The sequence below is a fragment of the Rhineura floridana genome, chromosome 8 (genome assembly GCF_030035675.1).
Source record: "Rhineura floridana isolate rRhiFlo1 chromosome 8, rRhiFlo1.hap2, whole genome shotgun sequence".
Lineage (NCBI taxonomy): Eukaryota > Metazoa > Chordata > Lepidosauria > Squamata > Rhineuridae > Rhineura > Rhineura floridana.
This window is the reverse complement of record NC_084487.1, coordinates 75,991,788-76,012,716: the sequence shown is the minus strand read 5'-3', so window position 1 is coordinate 76,012,716 and position 20,929 is coordinate 75,991,788. Positions and strand designations below refer to the sequence as shown.

Below are 20,929 nucleotides of genomic sequence, written 5' to 3'. Positions count from 1 at the left end.
ACGAGAAACTGGTTAAAGAAACCAGGATGTTGTGGTTGAAACTGGGTACACAAAGAGGGAGTGTGCAGGCACATTACTTGTTCCTGGTCCAATGAACCATAGTTTATTGGACCAAGATTGTGACATCTCAATGAGGCCTGTGTGCTTTATTTCTAAAAGGAATTTGTTTTGGGGTGGGTTTTTTTTGTTTTGGTGGGGGGAAGTCAGTTTTATACAGTATTAACACAGCCAGTATTCATTAATTTGTGTTCTGGTTTTTAATGTGCATGATGATTTTAGAATCAGTTGGTTTTCTGAATAAAACTAAGAAATGTCCTACTATTATTGACATTTTAGAGAAGGAAATGTGAAGTAGAGAGGTATGACTGATGCTGTTCAGTGAGTTTATGCTAAACAATGATCTGAAGACCAAATCCCCAAGGTTCATGTCAGGCAGAGCAGTCCAATTCCCCCCCCCCCTTGTGCTAGGCTGGGTGGGAGGTAGATTGGTTGGAGGAAGATCTCATCTGGCTAAGCCAGCTGACTACCACAGACAGAGTGATGCAAGCATAACTCTGTCAGTATGGCATTCTCCCTTCCATCCATTAAACATGCGGGTAGGCAGGAGTGCCATTGGCTGGATGCCAGCCAGCAGAAGTTCTTGGAGTATTCCAGAGCAGAGCTGAACCCAAGCCAGTGCACTGTCGTCACACAGTGGTATCAGGCCTCATCTGTACCAGATTGCTGCACTAGTTCAAGACTGGCACAGCTATCTTACTGTCCCCCTTCTGCCCTGGCCACCATGTGCAACAGGGCTGGAGATAAAGCCTCAGTGGGAGCAGAGGAATGTGCCCCAAACCATGCTAGCTATACATTCTAGCTTTAATTTATGTAGTACATAAATTATGTAGTAAATAAATTATATACCAATGTTTACATTCACCAAAGCACTATTTTTGCAATAATCCAGTAACCATGGGAAACTAGTGTAGTGAATGTGACCAACGTTTCTCTCCAGACATTCCAGTGGGAGTGCAGAAAGCAGAAGCATGAGGTGGTCGTGCATCTTTTTGTTGCCACTCTTTCTACTGTACAAAGTATATCTTAGTCTTCCTAGTCCATGTGGCCTGCTTGCCACAAAGGAGCAGGGCGACGTCCTGTCCCTGAGATACTTCCTTGTTTCCAGTTGCAACTACAGCTCTAAACTAGAAACACTAAACATACCATCTGGACAGGCCCTCATTCTCTATTGTTTGGTGGCTTCCTGCATGGATATAAATGATGTTAACAAATGGGGAGTGCCATATAAATGATTATACCTATTATACCTATGATTATATTTTTTTGTTTTATTACCAATATAATATACGCTCCTTGTTAATTAAATCTGAGTTTCTTACCATATGCTGGGTGAAGACTCATAACCATGAAAAAAGAATTAGAATCCACAACACACTTAAATATGTATTGCAATGATTCCTTTCACAGTTCTGTAATGATCGTGATGCTGGCTGTCAAAGGATGCTTAAAGAATGTTAAGAAATAATTAATCAATATAATTCTGAACATCCTCCCTTGAATCACTGGTTCCTTAATGTACTTGCATAGTTAAATTGTTGTGGTCACCGATCATATACCTGCAGTGAATACAAATTATGTAAAATATCTCTGCTTACTAGGAAAGACCAGAATCTGCTATCTCCAGTAAATTGCTGGTATTTACTCCTCAACCAAGTGAGGCGGGAAAGCAAAGATCATGCAACTTTGAGTGATATCTACCTGAACAATGTCATCATGCGCTTTATGCAGATAAGTGAAGATTCCACCAGGATGTTCAAGAAGGTACTATGTTTTGATTTCTCAGATTTCATATTGAACTGAAAAGGTCTACAAGAGCAATCCTAACCCCTAGATCCCAGCTGGAGGAAGTTCAGATGGAGCAGAGCTTCTGGAGACTACTCAAGAGGCCACAGTTATGCCCATGGAAAGCTCCACAGGCATAGATTTACTGATGTTCCCTAAGGGACCTCAGGATTAGATCCTTCCAGCTATGCCAATCTGGAGCTGGTGGAATTTTAAAAAATCCTGACACTGGGCGAGGGGTGGTTAAAAACAACGGAAGAACTGTCTGGATCAATGGAAACAGCCCCACCTGTCTTGGCTGGCAGGGCTTTGGAAATGGCAGATCATCCACCAGATCACTCCGTCCCAGTTAGGCAATCCTATACATGTCCACTCAGAAGTAAGCTCCATTGGGTTTGATGGGACTTACTCCCAGATAAGTGTGTGTGGGATTGCAGCCTTAGTCTCAAGTAAATGTGCATGGAATTACAGCCTAAAAGACATAAATTTTAAATGAATACTTTGCAGGAGATGTAGTATCTTACTTTAGCATATAGCCAAATCAGATGTGCACATACTTGCTAAACTCACACTTGCTGATTTGATAATAAAGTGGGGGATGAGAAGGATCAAAATGAAGCATGTGGTGGATGGGTGTGGCTTCCCCCTTACATCCCCACAGTATTCAGTTTGAAGATGTTTCCCCCTCTCCTCCAGCCAACCGTCTTACATTTTTGAAGCTGGGATCGGGAGAAGGAATTAAAGCAGTGGCACTTTATAGCCAAAACAGCAATCACATATTTAGCAAACACTTGCACATCTCGATCCCTTACTTTTTAGCCAAACAGGTGGGCAAGTGTTGAGCAAACCAGTTTGGTTCGCAGTTATCTTAAATTAGCTTCAGTATTTGTCATAATTGCAGCTGTGTTGGATCCCTAAAAGACCCAAGGATGGGTGGATTATGTGGTAAAATGTCCTGGTGTTGTTAAAGATGATGTGAATGAAAACCAAAAGAAGTCCTGATTCTTCCCCCTACGTTGACAGAAGCTGTAAATTCAGAATGACCCAGAATGCGTACATATATTTTTTTGATTGCAGTACAAATTTGTTTCTTGCTATATTTTGCTTGTATATGTGTATAGTGAAATAGAAGGCTATTATGGCTGTTTGACTTAATCAAAAGGAAATATATTTGCACACGTTTATGTAAACTATCTACATGTACACATTCTGTGTATGTTCCTTTTCCAGTGGACTTTTATTCAGTATTATATATAGGTATTATTTGCAGGTGAATCAGCTTAGGGATTTGAAGTTAAATAAATGTTGAAGCTGTTGTCAGCCTGATCCTATGCTGCCCCTACAGTCTGGCATCTTATGTCCTATCTATCCCGTTTACCTTTTAAAGCTTCTCATAATTTAGTTTTGCCAGTGCTACATTAAACTGTCAGCAGAGAGGGAGATCATTCCAGCGACCCTTCAAATGCAGCTTAGAGGTCTGTTAGAGGCCCCACATCTCTTTCTGTCCTCTTCAATGCCCCCTGGCATAGGGCAGAGCACCACGAAGAGCCTTTTACTGATTACTGGCATAGCAGTGCCTAAGGTTTTTGCTGTAGTTTACTTTGTGAGCCTGAAACCAGACCTTGTGTCTCATTTTTATAATTGTTATTGCTGAGAGCCTCTTTGGGAGACAATATTTGACTGAAAAGATAGATAAAAATACAATAAAATTATGTGGCAGAGGGAAATCCCTGAGGCACAGTAAAGGGATTGAGTTGCTCTAAAATTGGGATAGGCAGATCTTAAATTCTATGCACACTTGCAGCTACACAGCAGAGTGAAGTCCAAGACTCTTCTTCATATACCAAGTAAAGAAGAAGAAAATATATGTGCCTCACCTCTCTGAATTGGGGCATTATTTTTATTTCTGTGCTATTATTAGGAGATACGATAGTTAGCTATTAATTGTGCTTATTGCAGCAAGGTCAAAAGAACTACTGTTGACAACATGTGCAAATGCCTCCGGTGCCGGTGCTCCTGGGCCAGGCCAGGTTGCGGGAGGAGGAGGCGGCCTGCCTGTGCAAAGTGCCACCGGCCGAGCCGCTCCTCTCACAGCACCACACCACCCTGGTGCGCGGGCTGGAGGCCCGCGGGGAGCATGGTGTCGGCCTCGGGCAGTTCTGCAAGGCCCTCGAGGCCCACGCCGGGCCTGCCCAAGCTGCTGCTGCCGGGGCAGAGGGAGGTGGAGGAGGAGTAGGAGCTGGAAGGGAAGCTGCGGCAGCCGCCACCGCAGCCACCAAGGAGCAAGCCCGGAGCAAAGAGATGTGCTATCAAGGTCACGTTTCATGTCCAGCCATGCCAGGGGCATGACGACAGCACGGTGCACGGTGGCGTGGAGTACATCCTGGGCAAGTGGGTGCTCCATGACCAAGAAGTCCAGATGCCAGGTCAACTTCACCCACTTTGGAGTGTGGCAACAAACTCTTGCTGGGGGGTCAAAAGGATAGGACAGACCCTTGTGAGGCTTGCATAGAATAAAAATGATATTTTTTTCTTAATAATGTTATTTGTTATTTAGTTTAATTTTTGTAAATCGTATTGCTTTTATTGATGTATTTTTATACTTGTGTTTATTTTTCTTTGTAAGCCACCTTGAGGGCCTTTGGCCAAAAGGCGGGGTATAAATAAATTTAACAACAACAACAACAACAATAATAATAATAATAAACATCACAAGCTTACATGCCTTTCAGCGTTGAATCATTCTCTTTTATATTATTCTGTTTTCTCTGTGAACCAAAGCAGTATTTTTAGATGACTGTATGTCTATCAGTCATTTAATTATAACATAATTTTCAAAGATATTTTTGGCTTTCCATTTTTATACATAAGTTTATTATTTATTTATTTATTATTTGATTTATATCCTGCCCTTCCTCCCAGCAGGAGCCCAGGACAGCAAACAGGAGCGCTAAAAACACTTTAAAACAACATAAAAACAGACCTTAAAATACATTAAAACAAAACGTTAAAAACATTTTTTAAAAGGGTTAAAAACATTTTTTTTAAAAGGGTTAAAAACATTATTAAAAAAACATATTAACAAGCAATTCTAACACAGACTGGGATAGGTCTCAACTTAAAAGGCTTGTTGAAAGAGGAAAGTCTTCAAAAGGCGCCAAAAAGATAGCAGAGATGGTGCCTGCCTATTATTCAAGGGGAGGGAATTCCACAGGGTAGATGCCGCCTGAGAGAACAAGCACTGACTGGACCTTTCCACTGGGCTTTTCGGATATCTAAATATCCACAGCGCTCTCTCTTCAGCTACATGTAAATTACTCAAAGTAAAGTCCAGGTCAAATATACATTGCCTGTGCCATCTGTCTTCACTGTAAATTTCTTACCATCTTGTTTATAAACCGTTTCTGACAGCATTTAGAATATATAATCCAATGTAAAATAATAAAATTATACATGTTGAAGGTTGCAGTACTATGCAATAAGCACCAGTAGAATTTACTTTTGAGTAAAGATGCATAAGATTATGGTATTAATCAAATAAAAAGTTACATTGCAGAATAGCTTCTAGTATCCACTAATACTACTTGTTTGCCTGTTAAGGTATCTAATGTTGCTTGGCATGGGAGATAAAACAGCTACATAATCCCTTCATGTTTAATTTAATTAGAATAAGCTCTCCTTTCAATTAAGATGTTTACCACAGTTACACTATTAATTCTGTGTTAGTGATAAACATTTCTCTTTTTTAAAAAAAGATTAAGTAGATTAAATCTGTCTCTGCTCTCTGACTGGGATCAGGGGAAGAGACATTCCTTCCATTTCTCTCTTGCCAGGAAGACTTTGAGGTGTACAGTGGCTCTAGGAACCAATAAACTGGAAACACTGGCATTTGCTTTTCAACATGAGTGCCAAGTAGGTATTGTAAAAGCTTTTAGGTCATATAAAAACTCAGTACAATGTTTTGGTTTTTTTACATGGAATTTCTCCTTACGCTTTTTGGTCAGGTGCAAGCTCAAGGAGGCCTCAATTCAAATGCAGTGTTACAGTATTAACACGTGGGATCCTTTAAATCTATGCTGTGGATAATGTGTGAGATTACTGGGCCCAGGAACTGGATTTCATTGGCTTTCTGCAAAAAGAAAAGTAGAGAAGGAAAAAGATGGATGTCAGAGTTTTGGAACTGTACATGAGTCTTTAGTCTTGGTGGTGTGCAGGATCTGTGGTGCCTGTTTTGATATACCAAGTTCAAAGATGGTTACTATTCAGAGTACTATTCAGAGACCCTGTATCTGTACTGAAGAAGACTTTGTGAAAACACTTAACAATAGTTTTTGTTGTTCAGGACATAGTGGCCTAGAAATCCATTGTTTAATGCTTGAGCCTTATATGTCTGGTCTAGTCTCTTTCATTGTCATGGGCAAGAGCTAAGGCTTCTAATATTAGGCACTTAGATCCCAGTATTCTCCATTGTCCTATGCCTAGTGCCTTTGAATTAAAGTAAACTTCCAGGGTTGGCATTTTTCCAGCAATAGCTAGTGAACTGGGGCATAATACAGTCTTGGCTGCTACCAGTACTGTGCAGTGAATGAGTGTGAGCAGGAATGATGGGGTGTTGGAAGAGACTGTGAGCAGGTGGGTCATCACCATGAAGGTGCATGGCTGCTGTCTGAAGCCCCTTCCTCAAAGGGCAGGGAGGCAAACCTTTAAAATGATACAGATCAAAATTACTTTACATACCACATTCTTCAGGAAGAAGGTCTTAGAGTACAGTCTTAACCCCATTTACCTAGAAGTAAGGCCTATTGAATTTAATAGGGTTTACTTCTGAGTAGGCATGATTAGGCCTTGCTGTTGTTCTATTTATTGTAGCAATTCACTTAAAGCATTTTTAAGATAGGTCAACTGCTAATATATATTACTGCATGTAAATGTAACTACAGATTTCATGTAGATAGCTTGTATGAAAGATTGCTAGTATGAAAGATATCATCATACATCAATTTATTTGTATTTTTTCTTCTTCTGTCATGGATTACAAGAGGTTCCCAAGCAGTGACCAATCGAAGCACTGACCAGATATGAAACTGTTTCGTTTCAATCAGATGTTGGCCTCATGTCCCTTCAGACCGTACCGCAGGACTATGTAAGAGAGAACCCATTGTTTATAGATGACAATGGTGAGATGAATCGGTGTGTTCTAGCAGTCCTGGTTTCGTGGAGTGTGAAATTCTATAAAATTGTTGATCTCATCTCGCTTTATATTTGTTTTGTGTTTCTCCATTATATTGGGCTCCTGCTAAAAATTGTTTGTCGGCAAGAAGGTCTTTGGTGGTGGCTAAACTAGCATGATGACATAGAATGTTCATTATACAGCCACAAGAGTGGCTGTATGCTATAGCCAACATGGATTTTTCACATTCTGCAATGTTAAATTGAAAATACTCCCATGCCATTCTAATGCTTCCCATAAGCTCATTTTAAAACAAAACCTTACAAACTTATCGTCCTGAACTCAGAAACGCTTGCTTAATAACTCTCTAAATTTTCATGCAATAAACAAAATTGTCAGATAGAATTGAGAGTTCAAAGTGTAAAAAGAGAGAGAAAAAAACCAGGCCCCTTTGGGGCTTTTTTCTTTCAGAGTTCTCATAATTTGTTGAAATGAATTAAAAATCAGCCATGTCCACAGAGTACCTGTAATCCTAATACTGACCTTACCCCATCCTCTGACCTTCATCTTCTGCAGTTTAAAAGTTTTTTAAATGCCTGGTCGATTATTAATAAATTTAGCATTGAACTCAGTGATAAGTACGGGCATACTCAGTAAGAACCAACTGTCAAGTGTTCTAAAAGCCAGATGCACAGCTGTTTGGCTTGGCTAATCAGGGGGCCACTCTCCCACCAGACCTTTATTTTACTTTAGACAGTTAAAGAATCCTGGGAAGTGTAGTTTGTGAAGGGTGCTGAGAGGAGACTCCTATTCCCCTGGCCAGAGCTCCAATGGCCAGAGTGGTTTAACAGAAAGCCACTCTGATTGAAGCTCTGTGAGGGGAACAGGGCCTCTCCTAGCAACTCTCAGCACCCTTCACTAACTACACTTCTCAGGATTCTGTGGGGGAAGCCATGACTGTCTAAAGTGGAATAAAGGTCTTGTGTGGATGTGGCCAGTGACAGCTTTGGTTTAAATTTGGGTGGGAGACTACATGTGCCTGCTGTAGAATAAAAAGGTGGGGAAAACACTGAAAAGAATTATTCTGTTCACAATGTTTTCCTTTTGGAAAGGAAAGGGGTTCTCCTCTGCCCAGTGCTCACCCATCAAATCTCCTCCCCTCCCCCTTCCTCCCTCCCCTTCCTGCCCTCCTCCGCCCCTCTCTGCCCCTCCCCGAGGTCAGTTTCACCTATCCTAAGCATGATTGCACAAGAGTAAATCCCATTGAATTCAAAAAGCATTCAAATGATCAAACCTGCCCTCCCCTCCTCCCTCCTATCCCCTTCCTATTGCCCCTTCATTCCCCTTCCCCATCCCCTTTCAATTCACCCTTCCTCCTCCCTTTCCTCCTCCCCCATGGTCAGTTTTACCTATCTTAACCATGATTGCACGCTCAACATCTAAGGCCCTTCTCCGGGTGCCTACTCTAAGGGAAGCTCGGAGGGTGGCAACAAGGGAGAGGGCCTTCTCAGTGGTGGCCCCCAAATTATGGAATATCTCCCTGATGAGGTGCACCTGGCACCATCACTGTTATCTTTTTGGCGCCAGGTCAAGACTTTCCTCTTCTCCCAGGCATTTTAGCATGTGTTTTTTAAATTGTTTTAAATTTTTTAAACTGTGTTTTAAATATTTTTTAAAAGATGTGTTTTAAATTTGTGTGCTTGTTTTTGATGTTTTTAGTTGCTGTAAACCGCCCAGAGAGCTTCGGCTATTGGGTAGTATACAAATACAATAAATAAATAAATAAATCCCATTGAACTCAACAAGCATGCAAATGATCAAGCCTGCCCTCCCCTCCTCCTCTCTCCCATCACCTCCCTTTTGCCCCTTCCCTCCCCCCTCCTTCCCCCTCCTCCTCCTTCCCCATTCCCTCCTCATCCCCCATGGTCAGTTTTACCTATTTTAAGCATGATTTCAGGGAAGTAAATCCCACTGAACTCAGTAAGCATGCAAATGGTCAATCCATTATCAGCAAACTTCCACAGGATTCCATTTCTTACTTCCCAGATTAAAAAGCAGAGAAATTCATTGACAGGCTAAAAACCTTGTGGTTTAAGAACATACCTATAGCCAACAGATATTTCTATCAAACTTTTGAAAGCAGGGAAATTGGGCAGCTATAGTGAATGCACTAGGGGAGCACGAGATCTGACCTTCTCTCTGAGATATTGTACTGCCCTACAAATTTGTCAAAATGCAAACACAATTTGGGTTGGTCTTCCACAGTCCAATCCACTTCCAGTGTAACTTGGAATAATTTGGTAACGTGTATGAGCATATAGTGAGTGGTGGCAGCACCTAGGGGAAAAAAACAAATATACAGTTATAAGATTGGGGATACTTGGCTCAGCAATATTACATGCAAGAAGGATCTTTGAATTGTTGATTACAAGCTAAGTATGATGTGCAGTGTGATGTGGCTGCAAAAAAGGCAAATACTATTTTAGGCTGCATTAACAGTAGTTTCCAAATTGCATGAAGTACTAGCTCCCCTGTATTCAGTGCTAGGACTGAGGAGGGAAGCTATAAGAGAACTAGAAAAGGTCCTCGAATGCAAGATGTATCACTGAACACCAAAGTAAGGATCATTCAGACCATGGTATTCCCCATCTCTATGTATGGATGTGAAAGTTGGACAGTGAAAAAAGTGGATAAGAGAAAAATTAACTAATTTGAAATGTGGTGTTGGAGGAGAGCTTTGCGCATACCATGGACTGCGAAAAAGACAAATAATTGGATGTTAGAACAGATTAAACCAGAACTGTCACTAGAAGCTAAAATGATGAAACTGAGGTTATCATACTTTGGCACATAATGAGAAGACAGGATTCACTAGAAAAGACCATAATGCTGAGGAAAACAGAAGGGAGTAGAAAAAGAAGAAGGGCAAACAAGAGATGGATTGATTCCATAAAGGAAGCCACAGACCTGAACTTACAGACCTGGTTCATGACAGATGCTGTTGGAGGTCACTGATTCATAGGGTCATCATAAGTCGTAATTGACTTGAAGGCACATAACAACAACAACAAAGGCCTCATCTTGAGTTCTGTGTCCAGTGTTGAATAGGTTCAGAGGAGGGCAATAAGGATGATCAGAAGATTGGAAACAAAGCCTTTGAGGGGAGACTGAAAGAACTGGGCATGATTAGCCTTGAGAAGAAAAGAATGAGGAGAGATTTGATTGCACTCTTCAAGTACTTGAAAGGTTGTCACACAGAAAACTGAGCACAGATCTCTTCTCAATCATCTCAGAGTGCAGGAGGTGGAATAATGGGCTCAAATTACAGGAAGCCAGATTTTGACTGAACGTCAGGAAAACTTCCTAACTGTTAGAGAGGTACGACAGGTACGACAATGGAACCAATTATCTAGGGCGGTAGTGGGCTCTCCAACGCTGGAGGCTTTCCAGAGGCAGCTGGACAGCCAACCTGTTGGGTATGCTTCAACTTGGATTTCTGCATTGAGCAGGGGGTTGGACTCGATGGCCTTACAGGACCCTTCCAACTCTCCTATTTTATGTGTCTATGCTTATGGTTAACATCAGCCCCAAATAGTAAGTGGAAGTATCTGAAGTGCTTACGCACAGCACATTCATAAATGTTTACAAAGTATAGTGTTGCTTTAAAAAAACAAAGCCGCTGTTTTGACAGGAAATGTGTATTATTGGTTTTAAAAAATTTTAAACTGTTTTAAAATCTTGGGAAATGAATTAGTAAGAATATAATTAGTTTAATACAAGGGTACCTGTAATTTAATTCAGGATGTTAGTTAAATTCATTTTAATGAAGTTTTAATAAAGTCTGTTAAATGTATTCATCAGTGAAACTATTGGCACAAGTAGGCAATATAGGTAAGGTAAAGGTTTTTGCCTAAAAACACCATTAATACCAAATAGTTGGGCCTTGTCACATATGTGTCACAGAAAAAGAACGATTTTCCCTGCAGTGGTACCTGCCTCAGGGAGCTGTAGCCAAAGGCCCTATAGGCTATGGATCACCAATAAAGTATAACAGCATGCCAAATCCTACTATTTCAGTACAAGTGCACATTACCGTGGTGAGTACACACATGACGTTAATCTTTTAAGAACATTTTTTGATGTTTGGATGGTTTTTATTTGCAAACCTTTAGTGGTTTTGAAAATATAAGAGGCTGTTTGGACCAACAAAATTACTCACTTAGGATATTATTTCCTTCCTCTGCTTGTCCTGTCAGCCTGTCCCAACCCAGCCCTCCCTAGGCCATCAACGCCCACTGAAAGAAAGAAAAGAGAACTAAAGGAAAGCACAGACAGAGAAACTGGATTAGTTAAATAGGATGTGCAAGTAAAGAGTATGGGAATTTCTAGTTGCTCAATACTTGACAAGCAAAACGTTTGAACACTCCATTCTCAAATTGATCTCCATAGGTGACTGCTGAGGAGACTTGAATCTGATGTACTAGAAAAGTTGGTTTTAAGAAATTCCATAGTAAAAGTGGATTTACTCTGCGAAGCTTCTCTCCTAGTGCAGTGGGAGACAAAACACTGCACAGAGGAGGTAAAGCAACAAAAACAAAACAGGAAATACTCTGATGCAGCTTAGAAATCAAAGCAATTTCCCCCCCAACTGGATTAATTCAAGATTCTAAAATTGTTAAAAGGCAGAGCTCATAGTTACCATAGCCCAGCACAAAGCATCCACAGGGATGAACAAGAGTGAATCAGCTCCGTAACTGGTTGGCTAGATCTCTTAGTGTGGTGTCCAGTGAAGTTGTTCTGTTAGTGCAAGGACTTCTGGCTGTGCAATGGAACTTCTTCCTCTCCTCTCCCTGTTTCTCAGAACCCTCCAGAACAGATTTGGGGAGGGCGCAGAGGCTCATGAGGAGAGGGAGGGGAAGTTCAATTGCACAATTTGAACTCCTTGCATTAACAGACTTACTGGTTCCAGGGTGTGGTCAGTGTGTCTTTCTGAGAGGGAGTGGTCTGAGCTGCTCTGAAAACAGCGGTGATCCAACCTCTCCTGAAAAATGTTACCCTGGACCCACTAGTTTGTGACAACTACCTCCCTGTCACAAATACCTCCTTTTTAGAGAAGGTGATTGAGAGGGTTGTGGCGCAGCAATTGCAAGTACTCTTGGATGTAACAGATAATCTTCCCATTAAAATCTGGGTTCAGGTCTTGTTGTGGGACTGAATTGGCCTTGGTCGCCCTGATGGATGACCTTTATTGGGAGAAGGGCAGGGGGAGTGCAACCCTGTTATTCTTACTTGATCTCTCAGCAGCTTTTAATACCATTGACCATGGTATCCTTCTGAGCCGACTTGGTGAGATGGATATCAGAGGCACTGTTGTACAATGGTTTTGATCCTATATCCAGGGTTGTTTTCAGAAAATAGAATGGGGCAATTGTCTTTCAGCCCCCTGGTAGTTGTGCTCTCAGATGCCGCAAGGTACCATCTTGTCCCCAATGCTATTTAACATTTGGGGCAAGGTGTCTGCAGTATGCTAATGATACCCAGCTCTATTTCTCTGTAACATCTGAATCAGAGGCTGTGCAAGTCCTGGACCAGTGCTTGGACTCAGTGGTGAGCTGGATGACGGCCAGTAAACTGAGTCTGAACCCTAGCAAGACAGAGACACGGTGGGCTGGTGATTCCTGAGTTCAGATAATTGGTCAGTTGCCTGCTTTGGATGGGGTTGTACTCCCTCTGAAAGAGCAGGTCCGTAGTCGGGGGGTGTTTCTGGACCAGGATAGCCAGGCCACTGTTGTTCATGCGCTGGTAACCTCCAGCTGGATTACTGTAATGAGCTCTATGTGGGGCTGCCCTTGAGGTTGGTTCAAAAGCTGCAGCTGGTGCAAAATTCAGCGGCATGACTGCTCACTGTGGCAGGGTATTGCCAACATGTTGCCAACTCCACTGCTGAAAGAATTGCACTGCCTGCATATTAGCTACTGGGCCAAGTTCAAGGTTCTAGTTTTGGTGTACAAAGCCTTATACAGCTTGGGACCAGGATTCTTGAAAGATCGTCTGACCCCTTATATACCCAATCAATCACTGCACTTTGCAAGTGACAGCCTCCTGCAGATACTAACTTATCAGTAGGTCTGTTCCGCACAACATAGGAAGTGGATCTTTAGTGTTGTGGCACCGAACCCTTTGGAATTCCCTCCCCTTAAATATTAGACACTATCTCTGTTATGTTTTCGGCGCCTACTGAAGATCTTCCTCTTTCAACAAGTCTTTTAAGTAGAAACCTTATCCCAGTCTGCGTCTGTGTTGGAATTGCTTTTTAAGATGTTTTTAAAGCTTTTTTAAAAAAATATGTTTTTAAGGATTCTTTGTTTTAATATACTTTAAAGTCTGTTTTTAAGATGTTTTACAGTGCTCTTATTTATTTATTTATTTATTTATTTATTTTATTTTATTTATATACCGCCCTAAGCCAAAAAGGCTCTCTGGGCGGTGTACATAAATGTTTTGCTTGCTGCCCTGGGCTCCTTCTGGGAAGAAGGTTGGAATATAATTTAATTAATTAAATTTTGAGTATTCTTTAAAAATTTGTGGGCAAACAGGATCAAGTTTAAGATAAAATCCAACTGTCTTAGAATTTTTAAGATAAAAAGATTTTTAAGATAAAATCCAACTGGTGAGAAGTAATAAAAGCTAGAAGACTGCCTGATGTATTTCTGGGGTAAATGGAAATGGACTGCCTTCAAGTCGATCCCGACTTATGACGACCCTATGAATAGGGTTTTCATGGTAAGCTGTATTCAGAGGTGGTTTACCATTGCCTTCCTCTGAGGCTGAAATGCAGTGACTGGCCCAAGGCCCAGTGAACTTTATGGCTGTGTGGGGATTCGAACCCTGGTCATCTAGGTCGTAGTCCAACACCTTAACCACTAAAAATGCAAAGTTAAGGCAATAAATAATGAAAACTAAAGAAAGATTAATGCACTGAAAACCAGGACAATGCAGAAGTGTCCTTTGGCCTGTTGTATGTTTTGGGCTTTGAATTCAAACCAGATTTTTTGGCAACCCTCTCACATTTGTATGTGCTGCAAGTCTGCATATAAAGGAATCCACCTAATCAAAGATGTAATCATTAATTTGATTATGCATGTGACTGAGATGTGCCTGTTTCCAAAAAATTAAATGGAGTTAATGAGAGTAAGAAATTATTTTAATTCTTATAAGGTGGCATCTGGATCTCAAATTAATGACACCAAAAATGTAGTATTTAGATTAGATAAAGGTAATCATCAGTGTTAAATAAACTTAAAACTGCCGGTACAGATGTAAAAACAGATTTATGGAGTGTGGTGAGTGGGATGGGGTTAGGGGCAGGGATGGGATTTGAGAGTGGGGACCGTGAGAGGATTGTAAAGTATCTAATTTCTAAGATCATGGAGGTTCAGGAACAGTATTGACGAATGTGTCTTATAGGACAGCAGTAGAGTGTCCTGGGAGATTGAAATATTCTTTCTCTGATTTCAGAACACTCTGCTGCTGACCTGAAAGTCACTGTTCTTCAACAAAAGAACTTCAAAGGGTTATTCCAGGGGAAATTGCTAAACTAGAATTTATTGGCAAGTTTATTTAAACTTTTTTAGGCAACTCCCTACATCCTTCTGAGTGTGACACCATGTTCTATGGGGAATATTTTGCCTATGTTGTTGGGGAAAATCTTCAGGGGCTACTACTTGCTTTCACTTGTGATCCTCTGTGTGATAGGGGACCTGCTTTATCGGGGTCCCAGATCACATGGGGGGGTATTTGTGTTCAAGCGGGTGCAAGTAGCTGCTGTCTACAGATCTTCTCTGTATAACACAGGCAAATGGGGGAGTGAGAGGAGCATAACTCCACAAGAATGTTGGGAGCAGTGCTTGTGTGTGCATTCCTGCCCCATCCATACTTTGAGCATTTGTATCTTCAGGTGAATGTCTGAAGATGCCTTATGTCAGTATCATACCATAAATCTGCAAAGCATAACACTTTGTGCATCGGTTGGCGCCTTTCGTGTATGTAGGTTTGTGTCATAATAGGACTGCAGTCCTAGACACACTTCACCTGGAAGTGTTATTGAAGTCAGTGGGCTTTCTTCAGAGTATACGTTTATAGGATTGTACTGTAAGTCTATAGTAGGCTTGGGGAACATGTGGCCCTCCATATATTGTTGGACTACAACTCCCATTATTCCTATCCATTAGCCATGCTGGCTGCATCTGATGGGAATTGGAGTTCCACATCTGGAAGGGCACAGGTTTCCTACCCCTGGTCACAGGATTATTATGAGGACAAAGTGGGGATGGGGAGAACCATGTATGCCATCTTGAACTCTCTGGAGGAATGGTGGGATAGAAATGTAAAAATATGCCACAATACTTTTTTTGGTACACTGAACAATACAATGTTTTAAAATGTACCATTGAGCCAAAGCTATGTAATGTAGCAAGGGGTTGCACAAATGTGGTAGTTAACAAAACTGTACCATGTCAAAAAGCGCAACATCCATGTGGAGTCATGCTCCTCTCATACATCAACTTGCCTGTGTTACAGAAGGAAGATCTGTAGGCAGCTGCTACAGCTGCAAGACTGCACATGTTTATAATAAATGAACATTATGTCCTTGAAAGCATTGCAGCTATTGCTCTAGGTCTCAGCGCAGATATGGGTAGAAAGTAGACCATGGTCTACTGGTGGACTACAGGGCACTTACTGGTGGACTACAGGGCACTTACTAGTGGACTACCCAAAACTGGCAATCTTGCAGAAAATGCTGGGCTAGATGGCCTTTGTTCAGATCCAACAAGGCAGTCTTATGTTCTTAGGCAAGAGTGGATTCTCAGGATCATGTACACAAAAGACTAAGAAAAGATGTTAAGAAATCCTGAGACTGATGGACCACAGGGAATCTAGGTTTTGTTAGGCTCTCACAAAACTGCAGTCAGCCTACCATATTCTTAGTGGCGAGAATGTAACATGTAAACATTTAGCACCACCCATAGATAAAAGCAGGTTTAGATATAAAATGAAATCAGCTATGAATTTATATGCACAGTGTCTAATATATCATATTTTTTCATTTCATGCAGTTTATTACATCCTGAACTTTAGCCCTTCAGTTTGGCCACCAATTTTATAATTATACTGTTCAGCTGTTTAGTCTGTGTTAGAGCACTAGTTGTCTGCCAGTGCATCACTGAATCATTAGCATTTATCTTACTGAAGTGCTGTCAGAATACCATAATCCCCACTGCGTTATCTTTCAAATATGAATGAATGGTACAAAAGGTGCAAGAGTAAATTTTAGTTGGATTTGAAGTAGGGCTGCACCACATTTTTGTCCTCAAATGTTGTCATGGCAAAAAATGTGTTTTGCGGAAGGTAGCTCCTCTCCCTGAAAATTTCCCTTGTCATGACTATTTGCCCTCTTTATAGCTACGGATTCGCCTCTTTGCAGCTGTTTCAATACCACTGCCACCCCCATATTTCTGGCCTCAAGTGATCTCAGCCATTTAGAGCTTGCATAGAGTTGTAATAAGAGCTGGGCTCCTGCTGGGAGGAAGGACAGGATATAAATCAATCAATTAATTAATTAATTGATATTGCAGTGCTACATAGGCAATCAGATTTAGCTACATGGTGATGTCACCAAGGGCAAGCAAAGCCTCAGTGTCAGGAATGAGTGTCAGGAAGAAGAAATGCAGCCCCATTGGTGAGGCAATACTGCCAACACTTCCAGTTTTCTGTAGTGGCTTTAATAGCTGCAGAACAGCAAAACAAGTGTTACCGCAGTTGCCTTGTCAGCATGAGTTCTCTTCCCTGACAACTGTCCAATGAACTCTTTTGTTCTCTTGCCCAAGAAGGCACAAAAATGGGGGGGGGGGTGCCCTGCAAAACTCCAGTGGAAATCCCCTTCCCCACATTTTTGGCTCAGTTCTAGTTTTAAATGATTCTTCCTAATATTTTATTTTTAATTACAGAGCAAAGAGATTGCATTCCAGCTTCATGAGGATTTAATGAGGGTTCTTAATGAGCTTTATACGGTAAGCATATTGATTTGACTATGCTTGAAAGAAGTCTTCATTGAAAATCCATTTTAACATGTTTAAATGCTTTTAATTGAGCCAACATGCCATAGAAAAATACTGTGTTTTAGTTTGGTGACATCTAAACAAATAAAGCTTGTTGATATAGCCTCAAAAGAGAAAGGCTTATAAAAGTGTCTGATCACCTTCAAGATTGGCTGTTCTTTTAAAATCCACCACATGCTTAACTGGAATTTGGATGTCTTCTGAGTTCCCTGGCTATGCTTAATGCATTCAAGTGGTTCATTGTAATTTGTGTCTTTCCAGCAGTGTCGTGAAACATGGTTTTTAAGTGCACCTGGCCTAAACCATGTGTGTTTTCCTGTCTGAAAGAGTGTTATCTTACTATCTTTACACTGACTTCCATGAAAGAAGAAACACATTACTGTTTTGAATGCTAAAGTATTTCATGGTTGACACTGTCCTCCTTGTGTGTGAGCAGATGCCTTAATTGCACTTACACCAGTTGCTACGGGGTGTATGTGTGTGTGTGTGTGGCAGTTTGAGATGTTTGACCTCAGTCAGAGCTAAGGTTAAGCCTCTGAGTTTGATGTCCACATGTTCATTTGCTTCCAGTTTTTATATGTCCCAATCGTATGTAGACAGTAAAGTCTTTTGTGTTAACTGTTGTGTAGTACATGAACCTGCATGAAAATTCAGAGGAAAACCATAGTCAATAATGCCCCCCCAATGCATGTTATTATTTAAAACATCGGACATGCTACTTCTCTTGTGGTCTACTAGATGCTTCTTGCCCTAAACCATATTCTACCCAGACCATTCTTAAGTTCCCCCCTTTAAATAGTTTTTTAAAAAAACTTGTAAACTTTATATTTATTTCTAAATAAAATTATTTTATTTCAAGGGGAAGGATTGCATAATGTTTTGTGCCACAAGGCATCTTATTTTAGACTTTAGTAGAGTTCATTGTGATGTGGTGCTGCAACATCATTCCTTTTGAGTATCTATTTACTTTTTGGATTATTTTTATAAGTAAAAGAAGGATGCTTATAAACAATGCAAAATTAATAATTAGCTAATGTATATTTGGGGCAGCTCCTGTGGGTTACATGTGGAATTAAATACAAGTTGAAATAAAAATGTGCTGCATTCAGAGCTGAATTCATCAGAGAAAAGGACGTAGGTCTGATGTGCCTCAAATCTGTGAGATTTGCATTATTTCCAGCTTGTGTGTATCTGCACCACAAACAGGACTGGGCATTGTGCTGCAAGCCTAATGCAATGAAAGTGCTCAAGGAATGGTATTGGTAGGGGTGTTATTAAATTTGATTGCCCCTCCAATTATATTTGTAGGTATTGTTTGATATGCTTTTTTGGTCACCTGTGAATTGACAAACACTTTCTGAAATGCTGATGTTACAACATTACTGTGAAGCTGCATGCTTTTTCCATTTGGGGGAAATTACCTCAGAATTTCTACTGGTTGAATTATTCTTTATGGACAAGTAATAGCACAACTGATTCATCCAAGCAAATCTAAGATTACAGCAAAGGTATGCTTATGCAGAAGGGTGGAATAAATTGTTGAGGTCTACAGAATAGTCATGATGGCCTAATACTATACTGGCTTCGAACCCTTGTGATTCATAGCATGAAGGATGTAAAAGCAGGGAAACCATATCCCATTTACTCAACTTGAGTGCAGTGCATTAAGCAACTAGAGAATGAGTAGCCAATATAGTGCTCCCCAGATGTTGTGGGCTACAACTCCCAACTTTCCTGGCTATTGGCCATGCTGGCTAGGGCTGATAGAAGCTATAGTCCACAGCATCTGGAAGGCACCACATTGGCTACTCCTGAAGTAGAAGATGATAACTCTTGTTTGCTTTAATATATCATTTTATGTAACATATATTATCTAATTGACTAGCTAATTGTCCATGCGGGGAGGAAAGTAGTTGGCCCTGCATAGTGCTAATGCAATATATTCTGTGTGGCACTGTCCATGAAAACAGTGACTATTTGAAGGCTGCAGCTGGTCCAGAATATGTTGCCAAACTACCTGATAGGGAATGTATGCGCTTGTGCATCAATTTCTGCAATATTCCCACTGATAGCACTTCAGGTACAGTTCAAGATACTGTCCTTAAACTACAAATACTAAACTTGGTCCTAAGAATCAGAGAGACCATTTCCCAGAGCATTCTGCATGATTTTAATTTTAACTTTAATTTTAATTTTAATTTAGCTAACTTAATTTTAAATCTGTTGTAACTGATTTTAGATTGTTTTATTTTTATACGTCTTTGTTGTATTATACTGCGTATTTTATTGTATTTGTGTTCACCGCCCAGAGAGCTATTGCTAGTCGGGCGGTATAAAAGTCGAATAAATAATAATAATAATAATAATAATAATGTTATCATCAATCCTTCTCCATGTTTCTTAACATCTGCTTCTTTTTAGATCTCAGAATATCCAACTTTTTAAAGAAAAGTTGCACAATTTCCCCAAGCATAGATGAGCCTTAATTCAGCTGTGACATATTTTTCATCCAGCTAGCATTCTCTGTTGCAGTCAGTCTAGATGTTTCCTGCCTCTAACATCTGTCCCTCCACTCTAGGAAGGAGCTTGACCTCTTTTCCCTTCCTAAATAGTGTTGCCTTTCCAACAATTTCTTTAATTATTTATAAATTGCAGCCACTACCCCTCCCCCTTCAGTCATAACTGGAACCTCAGCAAGGGAGAAGGGAATATTTCACACTTTCCCCCATGGTGTGCTCTCAACAAAAACACCATTTGAGCTGGGAAAGGGGGACCCCCCCCAACTGTCTACTAGGTTTGGCAGCAGAGTTTGCAGTTCTACTTGTAGGTTGAAGCAGAAAAGCAACAATTAGGTGCTTCTAACACAACATGTCTGAAAGCACCCTTCCTTCATCTAAAATTTTGACAATGTTGGATCTCGGAGATGGGGCCGTTTTCACAATTTGGCTTTAATATACGTTAAATAGGTAAAAACATTTTTTTACCTTGTCTGAACATTTGGAGGTAAATTGATCTATAACTAAATTGAATAGTAAAATACATTTCAGCAGCTATTAACTTGCTGAAATTGGAGAAATTTTGTGTAGGTACATAGACAGATATCCAGCACTTCATGGGCTGTCAGTTGACATAGGGATGTTATACGAGAGTAGCTGTATACTGTAATCAGCATGGATTTTTCGCATTTTGCAATGTTAAATTGAAAATTCCCCCCATGCCATTCTGATGCTTCCCATAAGCTCATTTCAAAACAAAACCTTACAAAACTCAGAAACGCTTGCTTAACAACCCTCTAAATTTTCATGGTGATACACAAAACAGTCAGATAGAATCGAGAGTTCGATGTGTAAAAAGAGAGAGAAAAAACCAGACCCCTTTTGGACTTTTTTCTGTCAGAGTTCTCATAATTTGCTGAAATTCATTAAAAATCAGCCATGTTCACAGGGTACCTGCAATCCTGTTACTGACCTTGCCCCATACTCTGACCTTCATCTTCTGCAGTTTAAAAGTTTAAAAAGTGCCTGGCTGATTTTTAATTAATTTAAGAAATTTAGCATTGAACTGAATGATAACATCAGGCGTGCTCAGTAAGAACCAGTGTTCTAAAAGCCAGATTCACAGCTGCTGGGCTTGGCTAATCAGGGGGCCACACCCACGCTAGACCTTTATTTCACTTGAGACAGTCATGGCTTCCCCCAAAGAATCCTGGGAAATATAGTTTGTGAAGGGTGCTGAGAGGAGACTCCTCCCCTGACAGAACTCCAGCGGCCAGAGTGGTTTAACAGTCAACTGCTCTGAT

The 20,929-nt window shown here is 40.7% G+C and overlaps 1 protein-coding gene across 3 annotated transcripts in view; it reads left to right on the top strand.

Moving 5' to 3' along the window:
* Positions 1-20,929, top strand: part of SRGAP1 (SLIT-ROBO Rho GTPase activating protein 1) — a 170,442-nt gene that overhangs the window by 92,994 nt on the left and 56,519 nt on the right. For all 3 annotated transcript variants that reach the window (XM_061639841.1, XM_061639842.1, XM_061639843.1), the window contains 2 exons: positions 1,659-1,821; positions 17,020-17,082. In XM_061639841.1, coding sequence (XP_061495825.1) covers positions 1,659-1,821; positions 17,020-17,082 — 226 coding nt within the window. The remainder of the gene's footprint in view (positions 1-1,658; positions 1,822-17,019; positions 17,083-20,929) is intronic.